Genomic DNA, 27,875 nt, shown 5'->3' with positions numbered 1-27,875 from the left:
GCAGGAAGCCGCGCTCCGCAGGCCGCACAAAGCCGGCGCCGAGGCCACGCGTCGCCACGGCAACGCGGGGTCTGCTCCCGCCCGGATTGGCCAGGCGCGGCGCGCGCGGGGGCTGCTGGGAGAGCACGTCGCCGCCGCCGCTCGGCCGGTTTGAACCTGGCGGGCCCGATGTGGGCGGCGGGGCGGTGGGGGGCTGCCTGGGTCCTTTCCGACGCCCGGCTCCGGGTTGACGGCACGCCCGGGTCTCGGCCTTCCTCGGGCACCTTCTCCGTCCTCACGGCGGATGACCGCGGGCCGGGGCCGAAGGCGGTGGCGGCGTGGTCGCCGTCCCCGCCGGTGAGCTGCAGCAATTCCACCAGGTCGCTGCTGTCGCCCCTCCACCACCAGAGCTTCCGGGTTGACGACGCCGACGCCGACGGGGAGGATGAAGGGGAAGTGTCCGAGGATGCGCACGACTCGGCGGCCCCGGGGCCGAGCCCGGGAGGAGTGCAGTCGCCGGCGTGCGCCAGGTAAAGCCGCGCCCAGGACCCCGCAGGCCCTCGCACGGACCTCCCGCCGGCCCGACGCCCTCGCCTCTTCCGCCCCGAGGCTGGGGGCACCCTCTTGGGGCGGGGGGGGGGGGGGCGCCTTTTTTTTTTTTTTTTGCAGAGTCCTGGGCCAGTTCTTACAAACGACCTCACGTTTTCTATGATCCCTAATCCCCTTTCACACAGAGAACATGATGATGGCTACAGTGTCACCCCCCCAGAAAAACGTACCCAAGTCTCAAACACAGCATTTTGCCACCGTTTCAGGAGCTGTATGAATACTCAGAAGTCTTACTGTGGGCACCGGAGCGCTTGTCCAAACCCTACGGCACCTCAGTAGTACCTGTAGTTATTTTGGAAAAATTAAAAAAAAAAAAAATCTGATTGCCAGTGAAGTAGGTTGTCATGAGCAGTATGGTTTTTATGTCACAAATAAGGAGATGAAGCAGAGAGGTTAACAGTGTCAACCTCGTCATACAGAGACCACGTTGGGTCAGGTCTGAGCACTGAGCAGCGGAACAGAAGTCGTTGAATTAGAGACTGTCAGAACCGAAGAGACTATTAAAAGCACCGTAACTTGTTTGTTTCTGCAGTTATGCTTTCGGCAAACATTTAGCTTGTGTCACACGTCAGTCTGCATCCCGGAGGACTATAAACAAGATAAAGCATGGTCTCTGCTCTCATGGAATTTAAGCCTAGATCAAGTTGCTCATTTTACAGATAATAAAACTGGCTCAGAATACCAATAAGTCTGATTCAAAGGCATACACCCGGTTATTTGCAGAGCTGGGTGGGCCTCGCACCAAGCTGTAGTGATTGTGTTCTCTCTCCCTTGTTCTAGATGCCTGTTACTGGATATATGGGAATAGGAGCAAGGGGCCTATCCCTGAATATATTTTTCTGAGGCAGGCATAGTGGTGCACGTCTAGTCTGGGGCAGGCTCATTTTGTCATGTTCAGAAAACATTTACAAGTTTCTGATTGTCCATCTGTGTAAGGCGTACAGGAGATCTAAGAAACACAGACCAGAAGACCCATGCTTTATGTTTAATCAGCAGGATAGTCCTCTTCATATACGGCATTCATAACCAGAGGGCATAGAACAGGGAACCACATGAAGTGACTCTGATACACAGTTACAGCAGTGAGACTCTTAAGGATGAGAAGTACATTGGTGGGAATGGAAATCAGTAAGAAGAACCATTAAGCCACTTGTCCAGACTGGTTGTAGCAACAAGAAGCAGCCTTTGATCAACCTGATGGTAGAACTAATGGTAGAATGAGACGTTCCGGAATTCATTTTCATGAGGGCCTTTGTAAGGATTCTTCTGCACTGAGTTGGTTCCAAAGATTTTTAAAATAAATTTCAAGGCTTTGGAAAATACTTTCGGAGCCTAATCAACAAGACAATGTAGACACAGCTTAGCAGCCTAAGGGCTGCTGGGGGTCAAAACCACAGCTTAGCTACTGAGACCTTTCCAAAGCCCTGACCAGATGTAGCTTACTAGAGGAGCTGGACAGATTTATGTCACCCCTTAGCCAAAGCCTGAATGAGCTGGTGGCATTCTAGGGCTAAGGCTGCCTTCCTTACCACAGTTCATTCCCTGTGATTCAAAGGAATGGGTGGGACGTGGTCTGGAAAGAACACAGGAGTTGTCAGGCCTCGTATGTGGCACGTGTGAGATGCTTATTTTGGTGCTCAGTAAATGTGTGCTGACTGCATGGTTATTTCCCACTTACTGGAGAACAGATAGATGCTGTGATTGTTTTCAAATGCTTCAGACAACCTAGCACTTCTTTTCAGGAAGGATAAATGTTGAAAAAATTTCCTCATCTCTTCTCCCTACTTCTAACCTTAAGTTGGTGCCCTGGATAGTTTGGGGGTGATGGGGTGAGAGCAGGCATCGTGAGTCATAGTCCAGCCATAGTTCTGGGTCATGAATATCTTCTCTGTGGACCAGGGAGTAAACGTAGAGCTGCCTGGGACTTGATGCCTTTTCCCATCCTTCACCTGCTACGGTGATCTGACTGTAAAACTTATAGGGTAAGGCTTTTTTGAGCTAGACTCAGGCATCAGCTGCACATGATGGATGTGAACTCACAGTATGTTAGGTGTAAATAGGGCCATGCTTAGAGGATATGTTGACCTTCCAGTGGACTGAGGTAAAGCTCACAGTTGACTTCAGACAAGATAATGAGAAGTATTTTCCTGGAGTCTTTTATAATATGTTTTGGGCCTGCTGTTTATTGAGCTTTATCCTGGTTTTTATATCACTCTATCCATTAGGAAACCCATGTCTTAATAAATGTTTTGGTCATAAACAGCTGCTTATCAAGCCTCTCTTAATTATGGATAGAGCTATTGTGTATATGCCAAACATTTTGAACACATTTATTAAAAACGTTAAGGCAAGAAATTTAATATTTTAAAGTGTCGTTTTCCAAAAAACATTGATCTCACTAATTTCTTCTCTCAACAAACATTTCTTAGGAGCCTACTATATTCTAGGCCCTAAGGTAGACTCTTGAAATAAAGAATGGGTTAAGACATGTTAGGAATTCACAGCCTATGGCAGAGATGGACAAGTGACAGAAAGCCCAAGGTGCTTAGTCCAGATTTTTTGCAGAGAGTTTCAGTATGAGGCAACAAGATAATGCCTGAGTTGCATCTTGAAGGGAGAGTAGGAATTAGCCATGCTCCTCCTCCTCCTACTTCTAAATGACATGTACCAGATGTTTACTGCGTGCTGGGAACTGTACTCAGTGTTTTAGCATGGACTGTCTCACCCAGCAGTAACTGAGGTAGCCACTGCTGTTATCTCCATCTTACAGATGAGAAATGGAGGCTTAAAGAGGTTTAAAAATTACACTAAGAAGAAGTAAGTAGGGATTCACCTCAAATGTTTTACTCCTGTACATAAGCCCTTACTTTGGCCATGTGCGGAGGTGGAGGAGAGGACTTCAGAGTTTTAGGCAAAGCTGCAGGGCACCAAGGACATGGCACATTCATCAGTCTGCCTAAGTTCAAACAAGACTGAAATGCAGAGTCTGGATCAGCCATTGGTGAAAGAGGAGGCTGAAAAATAGGCAAGGGCCCGTTCATGGGTCGGGAGTTTCTGTTTCATCTTGTGGGCAGAGGAGCCACTGAAGAACTTTGAGATGGGTGGTGACACGGTAGATTGATGCATTTGAAGGATGAATGTGGCAGCAGGGCGGAGGATGAGTTGAAAAAGGGAGAAAGGCCAGTTATGTCCAGACATTGGCCGTAAGGTTGGAGGAGAGGAGAATGGCTTGAGAAAACAGAAAGAAGTGGGGTAGACGTGGCTGGTGGTTATATGAGTGTGGGGGAGGGGATCAGATGCGGACAGGGAGGAGGAAGTCAAAGGTCCGGGCTCCTGGCTTGGCTCCCTGGGTAGATGGCGGTACCCTTCACTGGGGTGGTTTAGAAGAAGAGCAGAATTTTTCTTGGTGTGGAGAGAGGGTAGTGGGTGCATGGTGGAAGATGATTAGACTTATTTGGGACTGATTGAGTTTGATATTTAAGTGGAGTCTCTGTCAGATGTTTGGAAATAAAGGCCTGGAGCATTGGAGAGAGATCTGGTCTGGAATGACTGTTGTGCACATTGTCAGCATGTAGCGATAGTTGAAACTAATGCAGGTGAGGTTGTCCTCAAGACTGAGAAGGGAAGATGCTTATAAGAAATAACACATCTAGTATCTCTTTCCTTCTAGCAAAAAATTCCATCGGCCCACGGGTGAAATGAGGAATAGCAGCAGAACAAAACAAACAACTGAAGCTATGAAGTAGAAAAAGGTGTGCATTGCAGCTGGTTAGGCAGTTAGTTGCTGAAGTAGGAAAGAAGAGGCGCTGAGTCTGTATAATCGAGTCTCTAGAGCCGCCTTGGGTTCTGAACAGCCTTTCTTTCCGTGGGTGCTGATCAGCTTTTCCTGTTTTAAGAAGCTTGTGTATTTTGCCAAACCCCTGTGTTCTTTATTTACTTGTATTTCCCCTCCCCCCTTCTCTTTCCCCATCCCCAGAAAAGACAATGAGAGAGGTACATGGTGGAGATGGTGAGCATGGTGGGGGTAACAAAACTGGAGAGTCGTCATGCACACCCTGTCTGATAATTGGCAAGAGGGCGTCAACCAGAGTGTTAAAGAATACAATGGCTGAATCCTTTTACGTAACTTTTTATTTCAAAACAATTTTATACTTAGAGAAAAATTGAGCATTTAAAGAATTTCTGTTCACCCTTCATCCATAATCCCTAATTGTTAACACATTTGCCTTATATATACATATTTTACATATATACATGTATTCTTTTCTGTTAACTATTTAGGGAGGAGAAGGGAAAAGTCTGCTCCGGGAAGTGCTGAGGATCGTGTGTTGTAATTAGTTGTCCATATATGAGATTTTTAAGAATAAGATATTGTTGTCATTGAGGCAAATGAACTGGGTGTGTGTTATCCCAATAGGTTTTTAAAATAATGTGATTTTAGAAGATAAAGGCATTCAAAGGCAGTTTGATGGGTAAACTAATTCAAATACTGGAGTTCCTTTTTGTGGTTTTTCAAGTGCACATTTATATGTAATTCATATATATTTACTTATAAAAATCACAGTATTGTAACTATATTATAACATTATGCTTTTACTGTGCAGCTAAGTGATTTTGACTGTTAGGCCAAAGAGTACAAGTGCTGTAGTGTCCTGTCTTTTGCAGTAGTGTGGTTGAGTCCAAAGATAACCAAGAAGAACAGAAACAGGTGCGCTTACCAGAGAGCAGCCTGACACCATGGGAAGTGTGGTTTGTTGGCAAAGAAAAAGAAGAACGTGACCGTCTGCAGCACAAAGCTCTAGAGGTAAAACTAGACAGCGTTCTCTTTATTTAATCCCTGAGCTCAGAGTAGAGCTGCCGTGGCCATTAAATGTTAATATTATCCCTCAAAACAAAGTTTTTGCATTTGTTTGTGTCGGTAACTCTTATTGTAGAAATAATACATTGTCATTATAAGGACATTTGGAAAATACAGCTAAGCATAATTAAGAAAATTAAAGTCATCTTTAATCTCACTACTTGAAGATAACCACTGTTAATATTAAGGTGTGTAGCCTTCCAGATTTTCTTCCATGTAAATTAAAAAAATAAACATGTACAAGTGTATATATACAGACACATACAAAGGAGCTTCACCATAGGTGCATTTAACTGAAGCAAATTCAACTGCATATACTTGGTAAAATTTTTAAGAAAGGAGAGAAACAAAAATTGAAATAGATAGGAATCTACCCACATGCAAGCATGTGCCCTAGAGTGAGTTTGTGCTGGGAGATTGGAATCTGCTGGACTTTTGGGGTTTTTCAGTTTCTCTGCGCTTCCCTGCCTTGCTTGTGGATATTTCTGTTTATAATTTTCTTTCTGAACTCTCACTCTCCAGGCTCAAATAATAGTTTGAGATACATTTTCACAAGAATCCCTCATTCTTTAAACTCTTACTATTTGCTCTTTAGAACCTAGCAGCCACATAGATTGGATAGTTTGGCATCCCGCATACCTAGACTCATTATCTTAAGTCTCCCTTTCCAAATACAGAAAACAAATAGTTTTGAGTGGTGAGGGATACTTCATGTTTTTAATGAAATAGGACCAAACTCTTTTGTAACCTGCTTTTTTCTACTAGTTACATTTATTAATATATTTTTGTATCATTAAATATATTTTTTGTTGTTGTTAATCCTCACCTGAGGATATTTTTTGCATTTTTTTTTTAAAAGACCGGGGAGAGAAAGAAAGAAAGAGAAACATATCCATTGGTTTCCTACCACACGCACCCTGACTGGAGGAGGGGGATTGAACCTGCAACCCAGGTACATGCCCTTGACCAGGAATTGAACCCAGGACCCTTGGGTGCGCGGGCCAATGCTCTAACCACGGAGCAACACTGGCCAGGGCCATTAAATATTTTTACAGTGTCATTTTTAAATGGCTGGCTAAGATTATTAAAATACATTTAAAATGTATTAAATATATATTAGAATATAGTTAATGGGTTCACTATTGTTGGATATTTAAGTTTATTAAGTCATGTTGTCATGAAAATTCTTGGAACTAAAACTTTGCCCTCCCTCATCTTTGGAATAAATTTTCCGTATCAGTTTTAAAACCAGTTGTTATTTCTGTAATGGGTTACTAGCCAGGTAGTCAGTCCCATATTCAGTAGGCTTGGCATGATTTAAATGACTATAGAAACCAATACCTTCTGCTGTTTCCCTATTGCCTGATACTGGGTATTCTAAAGTACAAGATATATTCCTGGAAAAGTGCACAGTAATATTTGTTTCCTCTTGGAAGGTCACGGAGTCTGAGAAAGACCCTAAGGTTTGATATAAGGCAGGCTTATTTAAACTTGATGCTCCATTCAGTTTTCTCATTTGTATAGTAAGGATAAAACCATGTATGTGTCACAGGAGCTTTACGGGGATTAAATGAGACAAAGTATAAAGATGGCTGGTGGTGTTTAATTGCTATTGATATGCTATTCACAGCCTCACTAAAGCTTTTTCACTTATTTTCAGACTTAGTTTGTATTATTGAGACCCCAGACCCTCCATTACTTGGTTCCGTAGCTTTCAAAATATTTGTCCATGGTGAGAAATCTACTTTGCTTCATGCCTCTCTTTCTCTCTCTCTGTCTCACACACATATTTGAAATAATATCTTAATTTTTGCAAAATCTGGTATTTTTTTTTTTTTTAAAGGCGGTCATAACCCATTAAACTGGTTTTAGAGTCACAGTTTAGAAAACACTGATCTAGTGAGTCAGTGGAAAGTGGAGTTCAGTTTATGATGTTTATCTCTAGCCTTACTAGAAGTCACTTGTGACATTAAGAAAAGGAAGGTCACTTCAGTTCATTTTTAGAGTTAGCATACAATAAAATAAATTAAATTCATAAAGGGAGCCTGGGCTTTGGAGTGACAGAGAACAAGGCTGAAATTTTAGCCTTGCCATTCTAACTCTGTGGCCTTGAGAAAATTACTGAACTTCTCTGAGCCTCAGTCTCTTCATCTGTAAGCCAAATGTTAGAGAGGCAACAGTAGTAGAGTGGTTAAAAATGTAAATGCTTGAGCCATACTTCTTGGATTCAAAACTTGAACCTTGGGCAAATCCTTAACCTCTTTCCACCTTGATTTCTTCACCAGTGAAAGTGGGGAAACAGTATTTACTTCGTTGTGTTGTGGGGACTAAGTGAGCATCAGGAAACAGCTCACTATATAGGAAGCATTCAGTGAAAGTTAATTGTTATTTTGTGTTAAAGGAGATAATAAACTACTAAAGATTTGTTTTGAGAGCAGACTAAAATAATGGATATAAAGTCCCTACCACAGTGATTAAACTTGTAGCAGAATATAATTCATTTAAAGATTAAAACCATTTTATGTATTTAGTAGTGTGACATTTCTTATATCATAACTTCTGCATCATTACTTAACTCTGAAGCAATTAAAGTATTTTAGCATGAATCTCATTGTGTTAGTCATGCCAGTGATATGACTTGCAGGCCAACTCCTCACTTTTACAAGCTGTTTTGAGCTGCTGCGGCATTCCCATTCTTTTCATGCCTTTCTCTTTGTTTTACTTTATAAGTTAGGCTTTCTTTATTTTTTGTCCTTATTTATTGCATTCTGTAATTTGTTTATAAATAGTATCATTAGAAGTACAGAATTTTAACCATAAGGAACAATTCATCTCAGATTCCTAATAAACATGAGGGCCAGAAAGTAACTTTGCCAAGGTTTTCAGTTAGTGGCTAAGCTGGAATTGGATCCTAGTTTTTTGACTTCCAATTTAATAAGTGTTTTTTCCATAATACCAAGATGTATTTTAGAAGTAAATGGGTCAGACTTAGTGTTTAATTTTGCACTCCTGGCTTTCTTATTTTCTTTCTTAAAAACTTAAAGGAAAATCTAAAGGATAGTTGGTCATTAAAAATTCACCCCTTCTTATAAATTTGATTTCAGTAATAGGAATTTAGGCTTGTTTCAGACATCTCTATAAGATTGAGTTAAGAATTTATTTTAACCCATCAAAATTACCCCCTTATAAAGTGTTTAAAATTTTTAATTACATTAAAATGATAAATATGATAAATGTTGAATGTTAGTATTATGAAAGACTTGTAGGTCATATAAATTTTATTTAAATTTTTGTTATTAAAAATAATGCTTTAACAGACTGCCCTGAATTCTCTGTGGCCTTTGTTAATTCTAATTTTTTTACTTGCTTTAACATTTTAGTACAATCTGTTCTAAATTATAGAAATTACCTAGTTTGTGAATAATCCAAGTGCTTTTCCCCCTCATCATCTTGCCTTTGGCCATTTCATTCATCAGCCCTTAATGAAGGAATAGGGCAGGATATAGAGTTGGTAAAACTCAAAACTGTCAGTTTTTGTGATTGTTACCTCCAGCGGTAAACACCGTTCTTTGAAAGTTGACAAAAGCTATTGAAATAAAAGTGCTGTTTTGGATCCTCTTTGGATTTTGGTTTTCTATAATCAAGTGTTTTCTCTGTGGGAAAATAGCTGTAATCCTGTTGAAATTCAGTGGTGTACCAGAAGACGACATAGGGGCCTTGTGAGAGAAGGCTCCAGCTGTGTCGGAAGAGGCTTGCCTTGGTGGCGAACAGATGGAGGCATTCAGGGTGGGAAATGCTGAGAGGGCCAGCCTTGGAAAGGGAGGGTGACGTCTCGGAATGTGATGTATATTCTGGGGTGGCAAATTACTTGAACAGACATCCTGAGATTAGAGCACTGTCTGGGTCAGTGGTAGTATTTTCTACATGCTTTTGACCCTTCCTTTATCTTTAACTCTTATGTCAACATGAACTTAAATTTGTGAGCCATAAAATAGGAACACAAAGTCTGATTTCTTTTTCTGATTTTTGAGTTTAATTATATGAAGAATGTTAAAAGGTTACATAAGTGTAATCAGTCATATCTTTAGTTGTCTATTTAAATGATGACTTTTCTTGAAAATAAAATTGAGGACTGTATAGGGAAATTTTGGATCTATGATTGTTAGATCTGTATCTAGCCTGTCGTGCACGTGTGCATACACATGCACACACACACATACGTACATGTATTCCTCCTTTTTGTTTCCTGGCACAAGTCCAGACCTTCTTCCCCTTACAACTCATATGCTGTGGCAACCTCCTAGCCAGTCTCCCTCACAGTAGCTCTGGTCCCTTTCATGCAGTCTTGGACCTTTATCATTGAGTTCTAAAGCATCCCTGTGCCATGTGTTCCTGCTTCATAGTGTTCCTTTACTCTGCCTGTCTCAAAAGTCCCTTTTCCACCTCATTACCACACCAGCCCATCACCCCCAATCTCTCCTTTCTAGTCAAGCCCTTTGCTCACTGTTCCTCTCACGGTGCTCATTTTTCTCCTTGTTGACCACCCTTGTCCACACTGTTTCTCTTCTCACCCTCCCTTCCCTTCTTTTCCCTTTTCTTAGCTGATATTATACGTAATACTTCACAATGTAGCACTGAATTCTTCTGTGTGTGTAGAAGCAGATTAGATCAGAGGCTTCTGGAATTTCATCCCCGTGTCTCAGTTCATGCTATCTTTGTAGTAGGCACTCCGTAAAAAAAGTATTAAGCAAATAATCAAGGAAGAGCAGCTGCAGAGGTAATGAAGAATGTTAAAACCAAGATGGCTCTTTGCTCAGGCTGGTGGGGAGTATAATGCTTAAAGGTTGGAAGACTTCATGAATGAGTGAGGGCAGTTATTTTCTGTGCAGCGGAATTTTGGGATGAGGGGGCCTGGACCACAGGTATCCTGTGCGTCACTTGTTGTAAAGTGCAAAAGATATTTTCTTGGTGTCAAGTTTTATCTTCATTTCATTAACACACCAGGAGTATCTGAGAATTGAAAAGTTGTCCTTTCCACTGCCAACCATGCTCAGGTTGGTAGGTCTTTGGGAAAGGGAGGGGAGGGAAGGAGGAGTGAGGTCCAGGGGAAGATATGTAGAAGTACCGGATTATTAGTATCTAAGGAGAGAGAAGAGAAATAACTAGTAATTATGGTAGTAGAATCCTAGGAGTCCAGTTTGAACAGCATTTTCAACTAATGCAGTAATTTAACCGATGAGTGACAGAGTGGTGGCATTGAGCTTGTAGTTTTATTTGGCCATACCTTCCACATTCTTTCTCCTGAGGAAATGCCCAAACGTGTAGATTCCAGTGACAGCAAGGCCTATGGGATATGAATGTGGTTTTGTTTTACACTCCAGCAGATATAAAATAAGTGAAGAAAAATCTGGATTTATTTTTTTTCCCTAAAGAAAATTGAATGGTTTCTGTACATCTCTTCTTTGGTATGACTCTGAATTAAAATTTTAAATTTAGGGATTATTTAATTCCTATCCTTTATCTTCCTCAAGAATCTGGAAGCTTTTTATAACTGTAAAAAAAGTTGCAATTCCCTTGAGCTTCTGCCAAGAGTGTACAGTGATGCCAAAATTTATGTGTGGGAAAGTTGATTTCAATGAGGGTAATTTAGCTGAAGTTTAGTCTAAGAAACTAGTGTTTTGCTGCCAAGCAATTATTTGCATTTCTGAAAAATGACTTATACTTTTTACCAATGCTTTCTTTTCATCATAGTCTAGTTACTTAAGTAAGTTATTGTTACCAATGGTATATTTTCTATAAAGGAAACTATGTTCTTGTTTAATTTGGTTAACCTCAGCCTTTTAAAAAATATGTGATTTGAGTACTTCTGTTAAATGTTGCCTTTTGTTTGAATAAAATTCACAGGAATTAAATCAGGAGCTAGAAAAAAGAAAAGAAAAGGAAGAACGTGAAAAAAGAAAGATAATTGCTGAAGAAAAGCACAAGGAATGGGTTCAGAAAAAGAATGAACAGGTAAGGAGAAAAAAATGTGCATATACACACACTGACATCTCTTTTACAAAGTGTTCTCCCTGTTACTCCTCATTACCTGGATTTTTTTTGTTTTCTCTTAGATTCTTTCTTCCCTGGCCTGATTTATTTTTTCTACCCTCATGAACATTTATGGAGTTTCTGTCTTCTGCCCTTTGCTCTCTGCTCGTCTTCCTTTCCCCTCTTGTGGCTTCCACTTGTATCTGACTACAGGTAATCATGAGGCCTGTACCTTCTACGCCTCACTTCTGGAGTCTTGGATTCCCAACTTTAAGGTTGGCTGCCACCTCTGAGCCTGCACATCTAAAACAGCCCATTTTTGCCCATTCTCTCGATAGAACTTCTCCTAACTTCTCGATTACTGTTATTTGCACTGTTATCTGTCACCTCGGCATAATCAGAATTCAGCTGCATCCCTTTCTTTCCTTTGTAATCACCACTCTCCTGTTGTGATCTCTTCCTGTCTGGTCTCATTACATCTTTCAACTTGTTTGTTTTGTTTGTTTTCCCATACTGGAATGTAAGCTCCATAAGGGCATCAATTTTTGCTTTTTTTGTTCAGTTCTCCAGCAGCTAGATCAGCATCTGACACTTAATAGATGCCCCAAGGTATTTGTTGAATGGATGGATCCATCCTCTGTGTTCTTGCCAGACTAATCTTGCTGAAACAGTCCAATGTCATTTCCCAATTCAAAATATATTTTTCATGATTCCTCAGTGTCTTCTGGATAACATTTTAACAATTCTAGCCGGGCTTTCTGCCCTCCGTCCATGTCTTCTACCTGTGGTTCCTTTATTCTGTGCTGTTGATTTTTGCTGGCGTTCTTTTGGGAGTACACATGGGATACTCATGGCCCATCTTCTTGGAGTATTAGTTTTACTGGAAAATTTTGAGAGGAAAAATGTTATTTTTATGTTAAAGCAAGCACAGATATTTAATGGAGGAGAACATAAATTTTACATGCTTTTTAAGATAAACAGTAGATTTCAAAGAAATTTTGAGCTTTGGATGGTACTGTCCAGGCCCCAGGGATATGTGTTCATGAGAAATTTTAAGAACATTTTGTTCTGTTCTCACTTCCTTATTTTTTTATATGTTATTTTATCAGCCTGGAATCTCATTAGATCCTCCACCTTACCTTTTATTATCCAACTCAAAGCATTTCCTCCTATAGGAGGCGTTCCCTGATCACATGCTAGAAACTCCTTCCTTCCTGAATCCTTGTTCAAATGTATTACCTTGTATTATGTATATATTTTGTTGCTATTTTGTATTGTGCACATATCTTTCCTTGTCATTTTAAGACTTAAGGATAGGAATTAATTTTTATATTTTTAATTCATTATAATATTTAATACAATGCTTTATAATACAATAACCTTTTGTTGTTGGAATGAATGAATGAATGAATGGTATTCCTTTCAATTTTAATGTATTCTTTTTATAAAATGTATCTTTATTGTTGAATTACAGATATCCCTCTCTTTTTTCACCATTGACCCCCTTCACCCCGCACCCATCCCCCACCCCCACCCCACCCCCGGCCTTCACCACACTATTGTCTGTGTCCATGGGTTATGCATATATGCATATAAATCCTTTGGTTAATCTCTTCCCACTCCCACCTCCTCCCCACTCCCCTGCCTGCCCTCTGAGATTCATCAGTCTGTTCCATGCTTCTGTGTCTCTGGACCTATTTTGTTCATCAGTTTATTTTGTTCATTAGATTCCACATATAAGTGAGACCATGTGATACTTGTCTTTCTCTGCCTGGCTTATTTCACTTAGCATTATACTCTTCAGGACCCTCCATGCTGTCTCAAAGGGTAAGAGATCCTTCTTTTTTACAGCTGCATAGTATTCCATGGTGTAAATGTATCACAGCTTTTTTATCCACTCATCTACTGATGGGCACTTGGGCTGTTTCCAGATTATTTATAATAATGCTGCTGTGAACATAGGGGTGCATATGTTCTTTCTGAATGATGTTTCAGGATTTTTAGGACATATTCCTAGAAGTGGGATCACTGGATCAAATGGCAGCTCCATTTTTAATTTTTTGAGGAAACTCCATACTGTTTTCCACAGTGGCTGCACCAGTCTGCATTCCCACCAGCAGTGTACCAGGGTTCCTTTTTCTCCACATCCTGGCTAGCACTTGTTGTTTTCGATTTGTTGAGGGAGCCATGCTGACAGGTGTGAGGTGATACCTCGTTTTAATTTATATCTCTGATGATTAGTGACTTTGAGCATTTTTTCATATGTCTCTTAGCCATCTGTATGTCCTCTTTGGAGAAGGGTCTATTTAGGTCCTTTGCCCATTTAAAAATATAATATATTTTTATTGATTTCAGGGAGAGGGAGAGAGAGAGAGATAGATACATCAGTGATGAGAAAGTGATTGATCTTCTGCCTCCTGCATGCCCCCTGCTGGGAATCAAGCCCCCCCCTCCATGTGCCCAGACCAGGAGTCAAACCGAGATCTCCTGGGATCATAGGTCTATGGTCAACCACTGAGCCATGCTGGCTGGGCTCTTTGCCCATTTTTTAATTGGATTGTTTGCCTTCCTTTTGTTAAGTTGTATGAGTTCTTTATATATTTTGGAAATTAACCCCTTAGCAGATGTATCACTGGCAAATATGTTCTCCCATACAGTGGGCTCCCTTGTCATTTTATTGATGGTTTCTTTTGCTGTGCAGAAGCTTTTTAACATATTCTTGTATTAGATCACAAATTTAAAAATTTTAAAATACTTGTCAGTTTGTTATCTGTAATGATTTTTACATATTTAGAATGATACTGTTTTTTATTATAATCCAATTTTATGAATTTAGTCAAATATTTAAATTGTAGGACAAAATTTTAAATTCTAAATTTTTATACTTAACTATTATATTTAATGCCCAGTGATATTAGTAAGAGTGCCTAGTAAATCATTTCAATAAATTGAAGATGACATAGCTTTCTTCTTCCAGGTATTGTAAGATGGACATTAGCAAGACATATGTGTGCTATAACTATAATTTGTTCTTTACTTCAGAAGTATATTATTATTATTATCATTGTTACTATTATTAATTTAGTATCCTCCCATAATTCAACAAGAAAGAGTTCTTTGTGAATCAATGCCAAAATAAAAATAAAGTGTCTGTGACCATTACCAAGCTTTGGGTGATACTTGTTTGAAATAACTGAAAAATAAAATAGTTTTACATGTACATAATAATAGCATGCTCTCTCCTCTAAAAGCTTTTCTTATCTTCTAACTCCATTAAGCTCATTTTACCATGCCAATCAAACATAGTTGTTGTTTGTCTAAGAATGTAAGATACTACTGAGAAATGATATATTCTCTGTTTTAATTAGTGGCAGTAGATCTAATCCAATTATTTGAGAAAATTTTTTTCTTTTGGGGGGAAATGGCATGCCCTGACATCAATCATTAATTATTGAAAGCAGGATTCCACAAGGTTGAGAGTAGTTCACAAAGGAACCATGAGAAATTAAGTTTACTTATTCTGTAGGAGTCTTGTGCATGTTAAGAAATAATTGATTACTCAATTTTTTTCTTCTTTAAAACCTATCAGATTTCTTATTTCAGTCTTAGTTACATTTACCTCTGTATGTAAAGACTGCTTTCCTGGTTCTTCTCTTTCTGTCTGGCATCTAGCTTTTTTCTCCTCTGTTTACATTTCATGGTGTGTGGTCCTCCGCTGCCTCCAGCTTCATTCACATTTTAGCTGTATCTGTGGCCTTATTTTCTCTAAGTCATTTCACTGTGTTCTATCAAAAAATCAGACAAAAAGGATTTATGTATCCATTAGCAAAGCTAGTTTCTTATACTATGGCTGTAAATTGTTAAATCTGTTTCAAATAAGTTGGCTTATCTCATCTGGTACCCTTATATTTGTGTCGCCATACTACTTTGTTTTTTAGATTTGTTTTTTGCATGTGTTATCACATATTTTGGAAAAGGGGCTTTACCTTTATTGTTTATAAAACTTATTTAAACATAAAGATATTTTTAATTTTCAAAACATGGAACTGATTTTCTTTAATGTAAAAAATAAACTTGGGTCAACAAAGCATATGACTGGTAACACTGTCATCAGTGTATCCTTCATGTGTTCTACACTTCTACTGTGCCGGGTACTAGTGAGGAACCAGAGTAGAAACTCAGAAACCATAGCCAGTTGTTTTGTTAGTTTCCTTTAGTTTGAAGAAACAAAGGTTCTCTCAGGGCACCATCTTCACAGAGGGAAGATTTATTGTTGTGCTCTGTGTGGTATGGAACTGGAATGCCAGAAAACCTGAAGCCACTTAGTGGCTGGCTACTCTCTCAGCACTTCCCTGAGTGCAGGCTCTGCTCTCCTTTTGCTAACCAAAGGCATTCCATTCTCTCTTCTCTAGTTTAAATCCTATGGAGAGCGTGTCTGATGTTATAAAATCAACTTTTTTGAGCTATAATTTATATACAACAGAATATACCTATTTGAAGTTTGATGAACATGTTCCTGCATAACCAGCAGCACAGTCAAGATACAGGACATTTCCTGCTCCCACCCCAATGAGCCCCAGCTCCAAGGAAGCCATTCGTCTGCTTTCTGCCCTTGTAGATTAGATTTGCCTTTTCTAGAGTTTTATATAAACGGAATCATGGAATATGTATTCTTCAGTTTTTAAAATTCCCTATTTCATGTATTAAGATAGTTCCTTTTTATTGCTAAGTAGTATTCTGTTCTATGGAATACCACAGATCATTTATCCATGCACTAGTTTATGTACAATTGGGTTTTTTCTGATTAGGGGTATTATGAATAAAATTCTATGACAACTTATATACTAGTCTTTCTGTAGGCATTTCTTTTCATTTCTATTGGGTAAATGCCTAGGAACTGAATTGCTGGGTTGTGTAGTAAGTATGTGTTTAACTTTATAAGAAATTGCCAAACTTTTTAAAAGTGCTTGTATCATTTTACATTCCCACCACTATTGTATGAAAATTCCCATTGCATCACATCCCTGCCAAACCTTACATTGTCAATCTGTTGGATTTTAAGTCATTTTTCAGTCAGTGTGTAGTGATACGTCACTGTCATTTGATTTTCATTTCCCTGAGATCTTTTGATATTTACCATCTTTTCATAAGCTTATACACTGTGTTAGTCTGCTAGGGCTGCCATAACAAAATACCACAGGCTGGGTATGAAACAACAGAAATTTATTTCCTTAGAGTTTTGGAGTCTCAAAGTCCAAAATGAAGATGTCAGCAAGGTTTGGTTGTTTCTAAGGCCTCTCTCTTTGGCTTGCAGATGTACACTCTCTCTTCCTACCCTCACACGGCCTTTCCTCTTTGCATGGGCATCCCTGATGTGTGTCTCTCCTCATATAAGGACACCAATCCTATGAACTTACAACCTCAGTGGACGAATTACTTCTTAAAGGTTTTATCTCCCAATATAGTCACATTGAGGATTAGGGATTCAACATAGAAATTGGGGGTGAGGTCACAATTCAGTCCATAGCGTTCTCTACCATTTCTATATTTCTTGTTTTGTCCTTAAGTTTTTGCCCATTTTGTGGAAGGATTGTGTGTCTTACTAAGTTTTGAGTCCTGTCACATATATGTGTTTCAGATATTCCCTCCCATTTATTTTAATGGTAATTTTTAAAGAGCAAAAGTTTTAAAGTTTGATCAAGTTTCATATTTAAATTTTTTCTTTTATAGTTTGTGGGAGTGTTGGCCTGTTTTAAAAATGCCAAGGATGTAAAAATATTTTTCTTTGTTTTCTTTTAGAAGTTCTGTAACTTTAGCTTTTACCTGTATGTGTATTTTGAATTAATTTTAATGTATGGTTAGAGTTAAGAGTTAAGGCTCATTTTTTTGTGTATATGGATATCCAGTTGTTGCAACACTGTTGAAAAGGTAATATTTTTCTTATTCAGTTACCTTGATATTTTTGTTTGAAATCAGTTGACTCACATATGTGAGTTTATTTCTGGACTCTCTTCTGTCCTGTTGATCTATATTCTGTGCCAGGACCACACTAGCCTGTTACTATAGTTTTATAATTCTTGAATGTGTAATTCTTTTAATCAGGCAGTATAAATCCTCCATCCTTTCTTCTTTTTTCTTCTATTTTAGTTTTTCTGCATCTTTCCATATGCAATTTAGAATCATCTTATCAACTTTCCTAGTCATGCTTTCTTGAATAGTGCCTGACACTGTTGGGACTGTATTAAATATATAGATCCTTTTGGAGAAAATTGCCATCTTAATAGTATCAAATATTAAATCAGTAAACATAACTTTTCTTTCTACTTATTGAGACCATCTTTAATTTCTCTGAGTAATGTATTTTAGCTTCTAGCGTACAGGGTGTTACTCACCTTCTGTTAATTGTACCTCCAAGTAGTTCATGTTTTCAAAGATGAAAATAGTTATCTTGTCATATTTCTGATGTTATCTCATAATTTCTATGTCTGGTTTTGATATCTGAATAATATTGGGCTCTTAAAATGAACTTGGATATGTTCCCTTTACGTATTTCTGTTTCCTAAAATAATTTTTTAGTAAATGGTGTTACTTCTTCCTTAATGTTACTCAAATACTGATTTCTTCCTGAATCAGTATTGGACAGTGTCATATTTAAGCAATTTTGACATTTTATTTAAATTGAAATTATTGGCATAAAAGTGTTTTTAACATCTCTCAATTCAGTAGTAATCTGCCAGTTACCATCTCTGTGACCTTAGGCGAGTTACTTAGCATCTTTGTCCCTTAGTGTCCTCATTTGTAAGATGAGATCATAAAAGTACCTACCTAATATTGTGGTTATAAAAATTAATTGACAGTGCATGTGTATAAAATGTATAGAATAGTAATAGGCAGAGTTAGCACTGCATAAATGTTAGCTGTTATAATTGAAAACAATGGAGGGACTGGATGACTCCTTGTTAATGAGGTCATGGAGGAGACTCATGAGTCAGGCAGAGATTAATTGAGATATGCTCCAACATCCTTTTAACCTTGTAGATTTTCTGACAGTGCAAAATGGTTAAAAATCAGTGGATATTGAGTTCTCAGAAAGGATTCCTTTTTGCAGCTATTGGCTGCCCAGCAAGAAGGAAATACTGTATAGCAACTTGGGGAATGACTTGAGCTTTGATTTTTTTTTAAGTCCTGCCTTTCCTGCACAGCACTGAACATATATTGTAGGTAACTGATGTGTTTTACTTGGGGGTTAATTGAATCACTTATATTAAAATATTCTAGAAGATGGTTTCAAGGGAAGAATTGATTTTCTTGGCTCATATGTCTTTGCTCCATGATGGGTGATGTATATGGTATTTGTATTGCATACAATTTATGCCTTGTAGGTTATTTTCTAAACCTTTACTACAGAGAGCTAGCCACGCCATCCATTTAGAATTTAGCTATGTTAGTAGGTTATCTTTTGAATGAGGAAGGAAAAAACATTGAGTTATAGTCTGTGTCAAATTCTTTTCTGTAAAGGGCCAGATAATATTTTGGGCTTTGCAGGCCATACAACCTGTGTTGCAACTATTCAACTTTGCTGTTGTGCAAAAGCAGCCATAGACAATAAATATGAGAATAAATGGGTATGGCCACATTTCAATAAAACTTTATTTAAAAATACAGGTGACAGGTGGTAGGTGGACCGTATTTGGCCTGAAGGCCATAGTTTGCCAACCTGTGCTCTGTGTAAGACTTAAAAGAATTACATAACTAAAAATCTGTCTGTATGTGCCCTTATAGCAATAGCCAGTGGGCCAAAATGTTACTTATTTGTCCTCTGTAACTCACTGATGGTGAAGATTTATCCAAGTATTCATATTGTCAGACCTTCCAAGAAATGTGTACATATATGGCTCCTATTTTAGAGGATAAACATCCATTAAGAAACACAGATTCAGGATAACAGGTTGTAATTTCTGTTCACTAATTTATTCAAGTCTTTATTGGGCACCTGCTGTTTACTCAGCACTGTCTCAGGCTCTGAGTAGACGTTGGTGAATAAGGTATTTATTATTGCCCTGCGAATCTTAGAGCCGAGTTGGTAGCCTAAAATTGACCAGGTAATTGCAGGCGTGTTACGTGTTTTCACAAACCATACTGTGTCAACTGCTGTGGTTCCACCTGTTTTAAGAAATAACTGAAGTTTAGAAGATTACTGTAGATAACACTCCTTCAAATTCCTTTATTTTTATTTAAGAAAAGAAAAGAAAGGGAACAAAAAATTAATAAAGAAATGGAGGAAAAAGCAGCAAAGGAACTGGAGAAAGAACATTTGCAAGAAAAAGCAAAAGAAAAATATCAAGAATGGTTAAAGAAGAAAAATGCTGAAGAATGTGAGAAGAAGAAGAAAGAAAAGGTATTGAAAGTGCGCAGTTAGAAGACAGCCTCGGTGTTCATACGCACCAGCTGTACGCCCTGAGTAGTTCCTAACAGGAAATTGGCACTGTCTCAGCGTAAAACACGTGAAGCTGTCTCTACTTATTATACTATGCTGAAGCTTCAGAAATGATTATGCACTTGTGGTTTTCTTAGGTTGAGAAATGTCTATAAGCAAGCCTGTTGATATTTTTACAGTTAGGTTCAAACTTTTTATCACTGTTAATGCTAAATTTCGGTGGTACTTTTTATTACATTATTGTAAATTACTATTCTGTTTTAAAACAGCAAATTGCTTTTTTCTTCTTCGGTTTGATGTCTTGTACAGAGGCAGCCACCTTCATATCACATCCCTGATCATGTTAAAATTTGCTCTCAAATTAGAGAAATATGATTCAGTAATTATTATCAGTAAGCCACTGGGGTGGGGAGCTGCTGGGGAAAAGTCAGTAGAACTTTTAGTTACAGAATATCCCTGGGGATTCTTTGGTCTTGTCATTTTAAGGAAAAAGAAAAACAACGTCAAGCTGAATTACAGGAAAAAAAAGAAATAGCAGAAAAAAAGTTTAAGGAATGGTTGGAAAATGCAAAAAATAAACCTCGTCCAGCTGCAAAAAGCTACGGTTATGCCAATGGAAAACTTACAGGTTGGTTTTTATGTTATGTGGCTTACATAAATATGGCTTTCAGAAATGAATATTATACATTATGTCTTCTCTTGACAGAAATAGAAATGTGTAAAAATCATTTTTCTTTCAAATCACTATTTTCTGGAAGATTATATTATAATATACTATGTTCCTATGGAGATACTACAAATTTATTGTCATTCTCTATAAATTAGATATATTTGAAAGGCAATAGTTGCAAACCTGCAAAGTAAGATTTCTAACATTAAGAAACTAGTTATATTTTCTTATATTCTTTGGATTTTAAAGCCTTAAGTGGGACATATTTAAGGGGTGATTTTTCCTCCCCTTCTAACCCTCTCCAAGGCAGAGCTCCCAGTGTCTGACACATTCTTTTTGCAGGGTGGAATACGAGGCACCACACGAGCCAGCCGCAAAACCGGCCGGTCCGATTATAAACGGTGCTGCATGTTTTCCTTTGTGCTTCATGTTGGAAGCTCATACCTTGCTGACAGCTGCCTTCACTTGTTTAAGTGATTTATTATTAAAAATACTCCCATTCTGTTTTGTTCACACAATAGAACATATTCCAGACTTTGTTTTGACCATCTTGGTGAAGTGTGTGTTGACATATCTGTGCAGGCAAAGTGGGCTGCCAGTGTCTGAATGACACATTCCTGCTGTCAGGCTTTAGGCCTCCTGCATGTCACAGAGGTCAGCCCCCACAGCTACTGAGCATTGGCTGCTCCATTTTCTTTCTTTCTCCTTTGAAAAAAATGCAGTAAGCAGTGGTTTTAACCAAACGATTGGGTAGTTAAGATAAAACTTCAGAGGGACTATACATATTGACTAGAAGTTAATTGCTAAAATAATGAATTCTTATATCTTACTTTTTTACATTTAATGAGTTTTATTCTAATAAGCATCATGGTTGTCTGCAAATGCTCTTAAGTCGCTATTCTTTGCCTGAATCATTTTTACAAATTATGGCATAAAGGAGTTTATGTGCATATAGTGACTGGAGGATTTGCCTATTATTCGCAAAATGTTCCTCCTTCAGAATTATTAGATATTGGACATCACAACTCACTAAACACTTCATATACATTCTACCAGGAGCACATTCCATAATTAGCAATCAAAATTACAATGATATTATGAAATCTTAGTAATTTGAGTGCCGGTACTTTAGAATTTCAGTGATTCTGAATAAGAGTCTTGACTCACTTTAGCTACCTATGCAATGTGAATTTTTCAGTGTGTGACTAGGAGAAACTAGTATATAGTCAATGATTTTCCAGATTTAGTTAAGAAAATTAAGATTTTGTTCAATTTAAGGGTTCTAAACAAATTCTTAGTAACATTTTTTATATGAGCTTTCATGTAGATTATAACATTAACATTTCTTTGGACTGTTAGAATTTCTATCATTTACATGTTAATTTTTACTGCAATCTTTACTGTATTTGTGAAGTATTACGTGTTTGAAAGTATTCAGGAGTTCCTTTTCAATGAGTCAAATTGGCTTATCAGTTGATATTTTTGACCTTTTGATATTTTAACATTTTTTAGGAATTTAAAAATAACTAGTTTCTTTGATCTCAAGTTTTTTTCTTGTTTTGTTTTGTTCTGATTTTTTAAATGATTTTAGGTTTTTACAGTGGAAATTCTTATCCAGAACCAGCCTTTTATAATCCAATTCCCTGGAAACCAATTCATATGCCTCCTCCCAAAGAAGCTAAGGATCTACCAGGAAAGAAGACTAAACGGCCTGTGATAAGTCAGCCACACAGGTCTTCATCTCTGGTAATCCATAAAGCCAGAAGCAACCTTTGCCTTGGAACTCTCTGCAGAATACAAAGATAGTAGACATGGGAAATTGCATGCTTTTACCTATAGATATTTAACTTTAAAATCAGAAATTGTTTTTTTACTGCTCAGTCGGTAGCTCAGCATTTGATGTGATTATTGACAAGTTCAAATTTTTGCATTTATATATGGAGTACTTAGAGTTTATTAAGGAAGATATTTTATACATTTTCACTTTTTAAATGCTTCAAGTTTGATCTTGGCATATTGTTTTGAAGGATAAGTGACTGAATATCTAACAATTGTGTTTGTGTTTAGCTTGTATTAAAACCACTGTGATACCAATAAAACCAACAATTTTTCCTGTGTTCTTTCATACTCTATGCTATTTATTTGTATTTACACTTATAAACATAAGATTAAGATTAAATCATTCAAACAAGCACTTCTAAATGGCATGTTCAAGATAACTCTTAGAAGAATCTGAGTGAGTTAGAATCTTACAGTAATCAAAAGCTGTCTTGTTTGATCTCTCTTCTCTATGTAAATATTTTTAAACAAATATCTGAAGGCATGTTTTATAACAAAATGAGGATTGTGATTTTGAAAGGAAATTTAAAAACATTTTGTGCTCTAGATCTTAGATGTTAGTAATCTTGAGACACTGATATTATTTTGTACTTTGTACAAATACTTATATATTGTGATTAGTTAGGTTGTTAATTTTGAAATTTAGGATTATCAGTCTCTTGTATTTTAATACTAATGTTAAGTGATATTTTACTGAAGTTGAGATCATAGATCTTATTAATAAATGTTAAGGATAGTAGTACAAAGGATTAGTAAAATAGTACTCAGCACTTTCTATTAAATTTTAAAAGTCTGTATCTTTTTTAGGGGATCGTCAAGAAATGAAAATTTGTTGTGGCAATATAAAGTCAGTAAGTTCATTCAAAAGTGATTCCTATTTAGAATATATTCTACGTTTCTGCTATTTCAGTCATTTGCCAAGTTTCTTGTGATTAACCTGCGATGGTGGTGATCAGTGCAAGAAAACAGCAATGGGATCTTTGGAGAGTATTCATGTCATCAGAAATCTAGGAAAATTCTAAGCAGAGAAAGTTAGGGAGGAGTCAGTAGAGTTTGTTCGACCAAAATATTGGTGAGATTTAGAGGCCTGACCATTTTTCTCAGAACCTCTTAGATGCAGTGAAACTTACAGATGATCATTCTACTTGAGTAAATTTACCTATAGAGAGAGAGTGAAGAACTTGCCAACGTAGCAATAAACTTATGTCAGGAACATAGTGTGCATAGACCTGAATTCCTGGGGTTTTAGATATAGCTACCATCTCTAAGAAACCTTCCATTCACACAGTAGATTAAGTCATTTAGGCACCTTTTAGCCATAAACATCATCCTAATAAGACTTTCCATTCAATCAATAATTAATGACTTAGAACCAATATTAATTGAACATTTACTCTGTGACAGATATTTTGCATATTGATTTAGGAATTTAAATTATATATTTCTTTAATTGAGCAAACATTTACAGCCTAGCCAGGAAAACAGCAGAATAAATGCTATAATATACTATGCTTAAAATTATGTTCGGAGTTCATATGGGAACATAGATTCAGCTATGAATGGGTTAAGAAAGGCTACAAAGGAGGTTACATTAGAGCTGGTGAAAGTTATGGAGGAATTTTCTAGATGGTTATGAGGCTGACCATACTCACGGACACGTGGTGGAAGGTAGCTGGGAATGAAGCCGGGGTCAAAGTGAAGAGGCTCTGTGTGCTGCAGAATCAGACTTGGTCCTGTGGGCTTGTGAGGTCCTGCTTGCTACACCAATGAGACATTTTTAAAAGATTTTGACTACCAAACTTCATCTATTATTAAAATCTCATTTTTCTTCAAACCAGTCAACATACCTGATTACCATGATATTAGTGTTTTTAACCTGAATCAATTTTCCTTGAAGTCAATATACTTGATATGTTAGGCATTACAAACTACAGTACATTACAACATTTGAAATTTCTGTTGTGGTTTTTAAACTATCTTTTTGACTTCTGCTACTACTTTGATAGGAACTGCTCTGAAATATCTTGGTAACCTATAGTGTCATCAAATTCATGATCCAATAGAAAGGACACAAGTATTATAGACCCAAGTCTGTGTTTGAGTCCTAGCTTCGTGTCTGCTTATCTAGGAGATGCCTCAGTTGTTTTCAGTGTTCAGTACCTTATCTAATTTAGAAACTTATCCTGGGGAAAGTACCTAGAAAGGCAAAATTGTTTCTTTTTTATATAATGGTAGTTCTGATAAGATGTACAAATATTCTTTTTAGCAATAATTGATTTACATAACTGACTTTGGTTAACGTGCCAACCTTGACTGATGATACACCAAAAACAAGTTAACTTGTCTGCTTAGGGTAGACTTTCATTTACCTCCAACAGTAAAAAATGAATACATTGTTTTTATTTTCTTCAAATTGATTCAATAAATATTTCTTGAATACCTACTAAGCACTAGTTAGTACTCTAGATGCTGTGAATAAGAGAGGGTCCGTGCTGCCTCATGGGATCTTCTTTGACTGATAGCAAACAGATATTGAACATGTAAACTATTTATTTGGCTGTATGTGCTGTAAAGGAAATAAAACGGCATTGGGATAAACCAGGGATTTTTCAACCGCTGTGCCTCGAGAATTGTTAAAACATGCACTACCTGACTACTTAGGGGCACCGACCTCGTTTCCCTTAGTTTGTCAAATAAAAAAATGACAACAGCCAACACAATAGCCATCCCGTGTGAATGAATCACAATTATACCTATTTTTTTGTCAGATTGGCAAAAATATTTTTGGTGTGCCACAGAATTTTAGTAATTCACCTGTGCCATGAGATGAACAAGGTTGAAAGTCACTGGAATAAAACTAGGTGGATGGATGCCTTAGATGGATGGGTTTCTCTGAGGTGGCAACATGTCCTGACTAGCCTTGCTAAAATCTGGGGAAAGAGATACCCAGTCGGGGAACAGCTTGTAAGTGAATTTGGTGTGTCTGAAAAAGGCCAGCTTGCCTGGAGTGGAGAGAGTGATGGGGAAAACAGTAGGAGTTAAGGTTGGAAAGTCAGCAGGGCAGATCATATATAATCCTGAGTTCAGTAGTTCAGATTTTATTCTAATTGTATTGGGAAGCCTCTGGAAGGTGTTAAGCAGGGAATTGATATGATCTGGTGTATAGTTGAGCTGCTCCGGCTGCTGTGAGGAAATTGGCCTGTTGGAGGCAGAGACTCAAAAGCAGGGGAAACTCACTGGGAGCATTTTGCTGTCTCCAAAAAAGAGACCGTGACAGTTTAGATTACGATGGCAGCGGTGACATGGTAAAAGTAAGGGGGTATTTGGGATATGTTTTGCAGGTAGAGCAAACAGGACTGCTAACATTAGATGTCAGGTAGAGGGAAGAAGGAAAAGTCAGATAAGACTTCTAATTTTTAGGCCTGATCCACTGGGTTAATGAAGACGTGATACGAGCAGGTGTTTGGGCTGAGATGGGGAGAGGGGCATCCTTAAGAATTCTGTCCTACAGCCTGGATGGACCCGGACTGGATATGCTGAGTGAAATAAGCCGGTCGGAGAGAGACATATCACATGATCTCACTCACATGTGGAATCTAACGAACATATAAACTAACGAACAAAATAGGTCCAAAGGCATGGATACATGGAACAGACTGACAGATCTCAGTGAGGAAACGAGAAGACATTACTCAAAGAACTTACATACATATACGCATAGCCCATGGACAGACAAGAGTGTGGTGAAGGCCTGGGATGGGGCAGGGGCTGGGAGGAGGGGAGAAATTGGGGGAAATCTGTAATACTGTCAACAATTACACACACACACACACACACACACACACACACACACACATATATTTTTAATGAGTTTTGTCCTAGATCTGTGAGGTCTGTGGTACCAACTTAATATCCCACTGGCAATGGCAATTAGATATTTGTGTCTGACGCTCAGGGGACAGCCAGGAGAGGAGTTACAAATTTAAGTAACATCAGCACATAGGTGGTATTTAAAAACACGGGACCGGGTCCGGTTGCCTAGGAAGAGTTTAGATAATAAAAAGAGAGGGTTGAGTATTCCACTATTTAGAAGTTGAGCGGCCAGCAGGGATCCTGAGAAGCAGCGGCCGTGAGGTAGAAGGAAACCCAGGAGGCCCGAGGGGGCGCGTTAGAAGCAGGCTGTGAAAGCAGAGCGGGAAGAGCCTTCTTGGCGGGTTTGGTGAGGGTGAAGGGCCATCCTGACCTCAGTGGCGGGCTGCGGTGAGCACTCCCGTGTGCAGGGAAGTGCCCGGGCGTCTGGATGGCTAACCCCTAGCCTCAGGGCAGCCCTGTGAGGTTGCACGCTTACTATCCCCGCTCGATCACTGAGGGAACACAGGAGTCCTTACGCTGCTTTTACACCTAGTGGCTCCCAGGAGGGGACTGAGCGTAAGACGCCCCGGTCCAAGCTCAACCACATTCCTCCTTCCCTCCTGTATGACACATGTGATAAGGAAAATGGGTAGGAGAGCACAGCCCGGCAGGGTGAGGAGAGAGCGGGAGGTGAGAGCGGGGCCGCCCCGAGGCCGCCCCGGGAGGAGCTTCAGGGTGCGGGGAGCACGCGCGGCCAAGGCCGCTTTCCGCTCGTTGGCTGCAGGTGGGTGATATTAACCGTGTTTCTCCGCTGGTGCTGCTGACCCAGGGGAAAGGGGACTTGCAGATTTAGGAGGCATCAGGGCTGCTTTAGCAATGCATTTCCTAAACAGCAGAAGTTGATGGCTTCGTGGAAGCAAGGACACTCCTTCCGTCTGGGCAGGAGAGATGCGTGTTCCCAGGCTGGCCTGTGCCCGCGACAGCACTGGCCGTGGGAGGGTGACGTGGGCGCGACTGGTCTGAAGCCTTTCGGTTTCTCTGCCTCACGGAAGGGAGGCACGGTCCTCAGGAGAGGGGTAGAATAAGTTGTTGCAGGTAGGAGGGCAAAGAAAATGCTAAAAGAGAAAAAAGCCTCTCAGAGAGGGGGGGCATTTACCAGAGAACTTAGTGGGACTGACCGGTGGGCAGTGTTGCCATTTCACATTTTTTGCCCAAAGTGGGACCAGTTCGCAGGCTCCGCCCTGGTGTGGTGGTGGTTTCTTCCATTTCTGGAGGCAAGTTTAGCTGCTCGTGTTTAGGGGCAGAGGAAGCCCGACGGACTGGTCACTACCCAGCGACGGCGAGGACGGGCCTTCAGTCCACGAGCGTCCCCGGCTGTCGCAGGACGTTGGCTGGGGTTCCCCGAGGGAAGCTGGAGCAGCAGCCTGGAGTCAGGGGGTGATGACAAGGTCCAGAGGCCGACCGTGGCACTGGGCGGCCCAGGTGGGGTATATGGATGAAGTCGAGGACATTAAGAGATTAAGAGGCCAGGGTACCGGATATCTTTATATAGATGTTGAGATCGCCGGGAATGATCAGAGACGTGGTGGTGGAGAAAGACG

At 39.1% G+C, this 27,875-nt stretch overlaps 1 protein-coding gene across 5 annotated transcripts; it reads left to right on the top strand.

The window, feature by feature from the left end:
* Positions 1–104: 104 nt before the first annotated feature.
* Positions 105–22,708, top strand: CCDC34 (coiled-coil domain containing 34). 5 transcript variants are annotated; one of them, XM_081154609.1, is made up of 7 exons: positions 117–509; positions 5,254–5,392; positions 11,351–11,458; positions 13,281–13,303; positions 19,721–19,874; positions 20,400–20,541; positions 22,175–22,708. In XM_081154609.1, the coding sequence occupies exons 1-7, from the start codon at positions 169–171 to the stop codon at positions 22,387–22,389; spliced, it is 1,122 nt and encodes a 373-aa protein (XP_081010735.1). In that variant the 5' UTR covers positions 117–168; the 3' UTR covers positions 22,390–22,708. The 5 variants fall into 5 exon arrangements, with proteins under 5 accessions (XP_081010736.1, XP_081010735.1, XP_081010733.1 ...); XM_081154607.1 differs by having other exon boundaries at positions 13,266–13,303; XM_081154608.1 differs by having other exon boundaries at positions 123–509; positions 5,257–5,392; positions 13,266–13,303.
* The last annotated feature ends 5,167 nt before the right edge of the window (positions 22,709–27,875 follow it).

The sequence above is a fragment of the Miniopterus schreibersii genome, assembly GCF_964146895.1.
Source record: "Miniopterus schreibersii genome assembly, chromosome: 12".
Lineage (NCBI taxonomy): Eukaryota > Metazoa > Chordata > Mammalia > Chiroptera > Miniopteridae > Miniopterus > Miniopterus schreibersii.
Note: the sequence above shows the minus strand (reverse complement) of the source record. Positions and strands in the feature narration are given on the sequence as shown.

Excerpts from the sequence above, each read along its gene's own strand:
- CCDC34 (XM_081154607.1), top strand. The coding sequence starts at position 169 with ATGTGGGCGGCGGGGCGGTGGGGGGCTGCCTGGGTCCTTTCCGACGCC. Across the intron at positions 510-5,253 it reads CAGTCGCCGGCGTGCGCCAG|TAGTGTGGTTGAGTCCAAAG; the intron begins GTAAAGCCGCGC and ends TGTCTTTTGCAG. Across the intron at positions 19,875-20,399 it reads AGAAGAAGAAGAAAGAAAAG|GAAAAAGAAAAACAACGTCA; the intron begins GTATTGAAAGTG and ends TGTCATTTTAAG.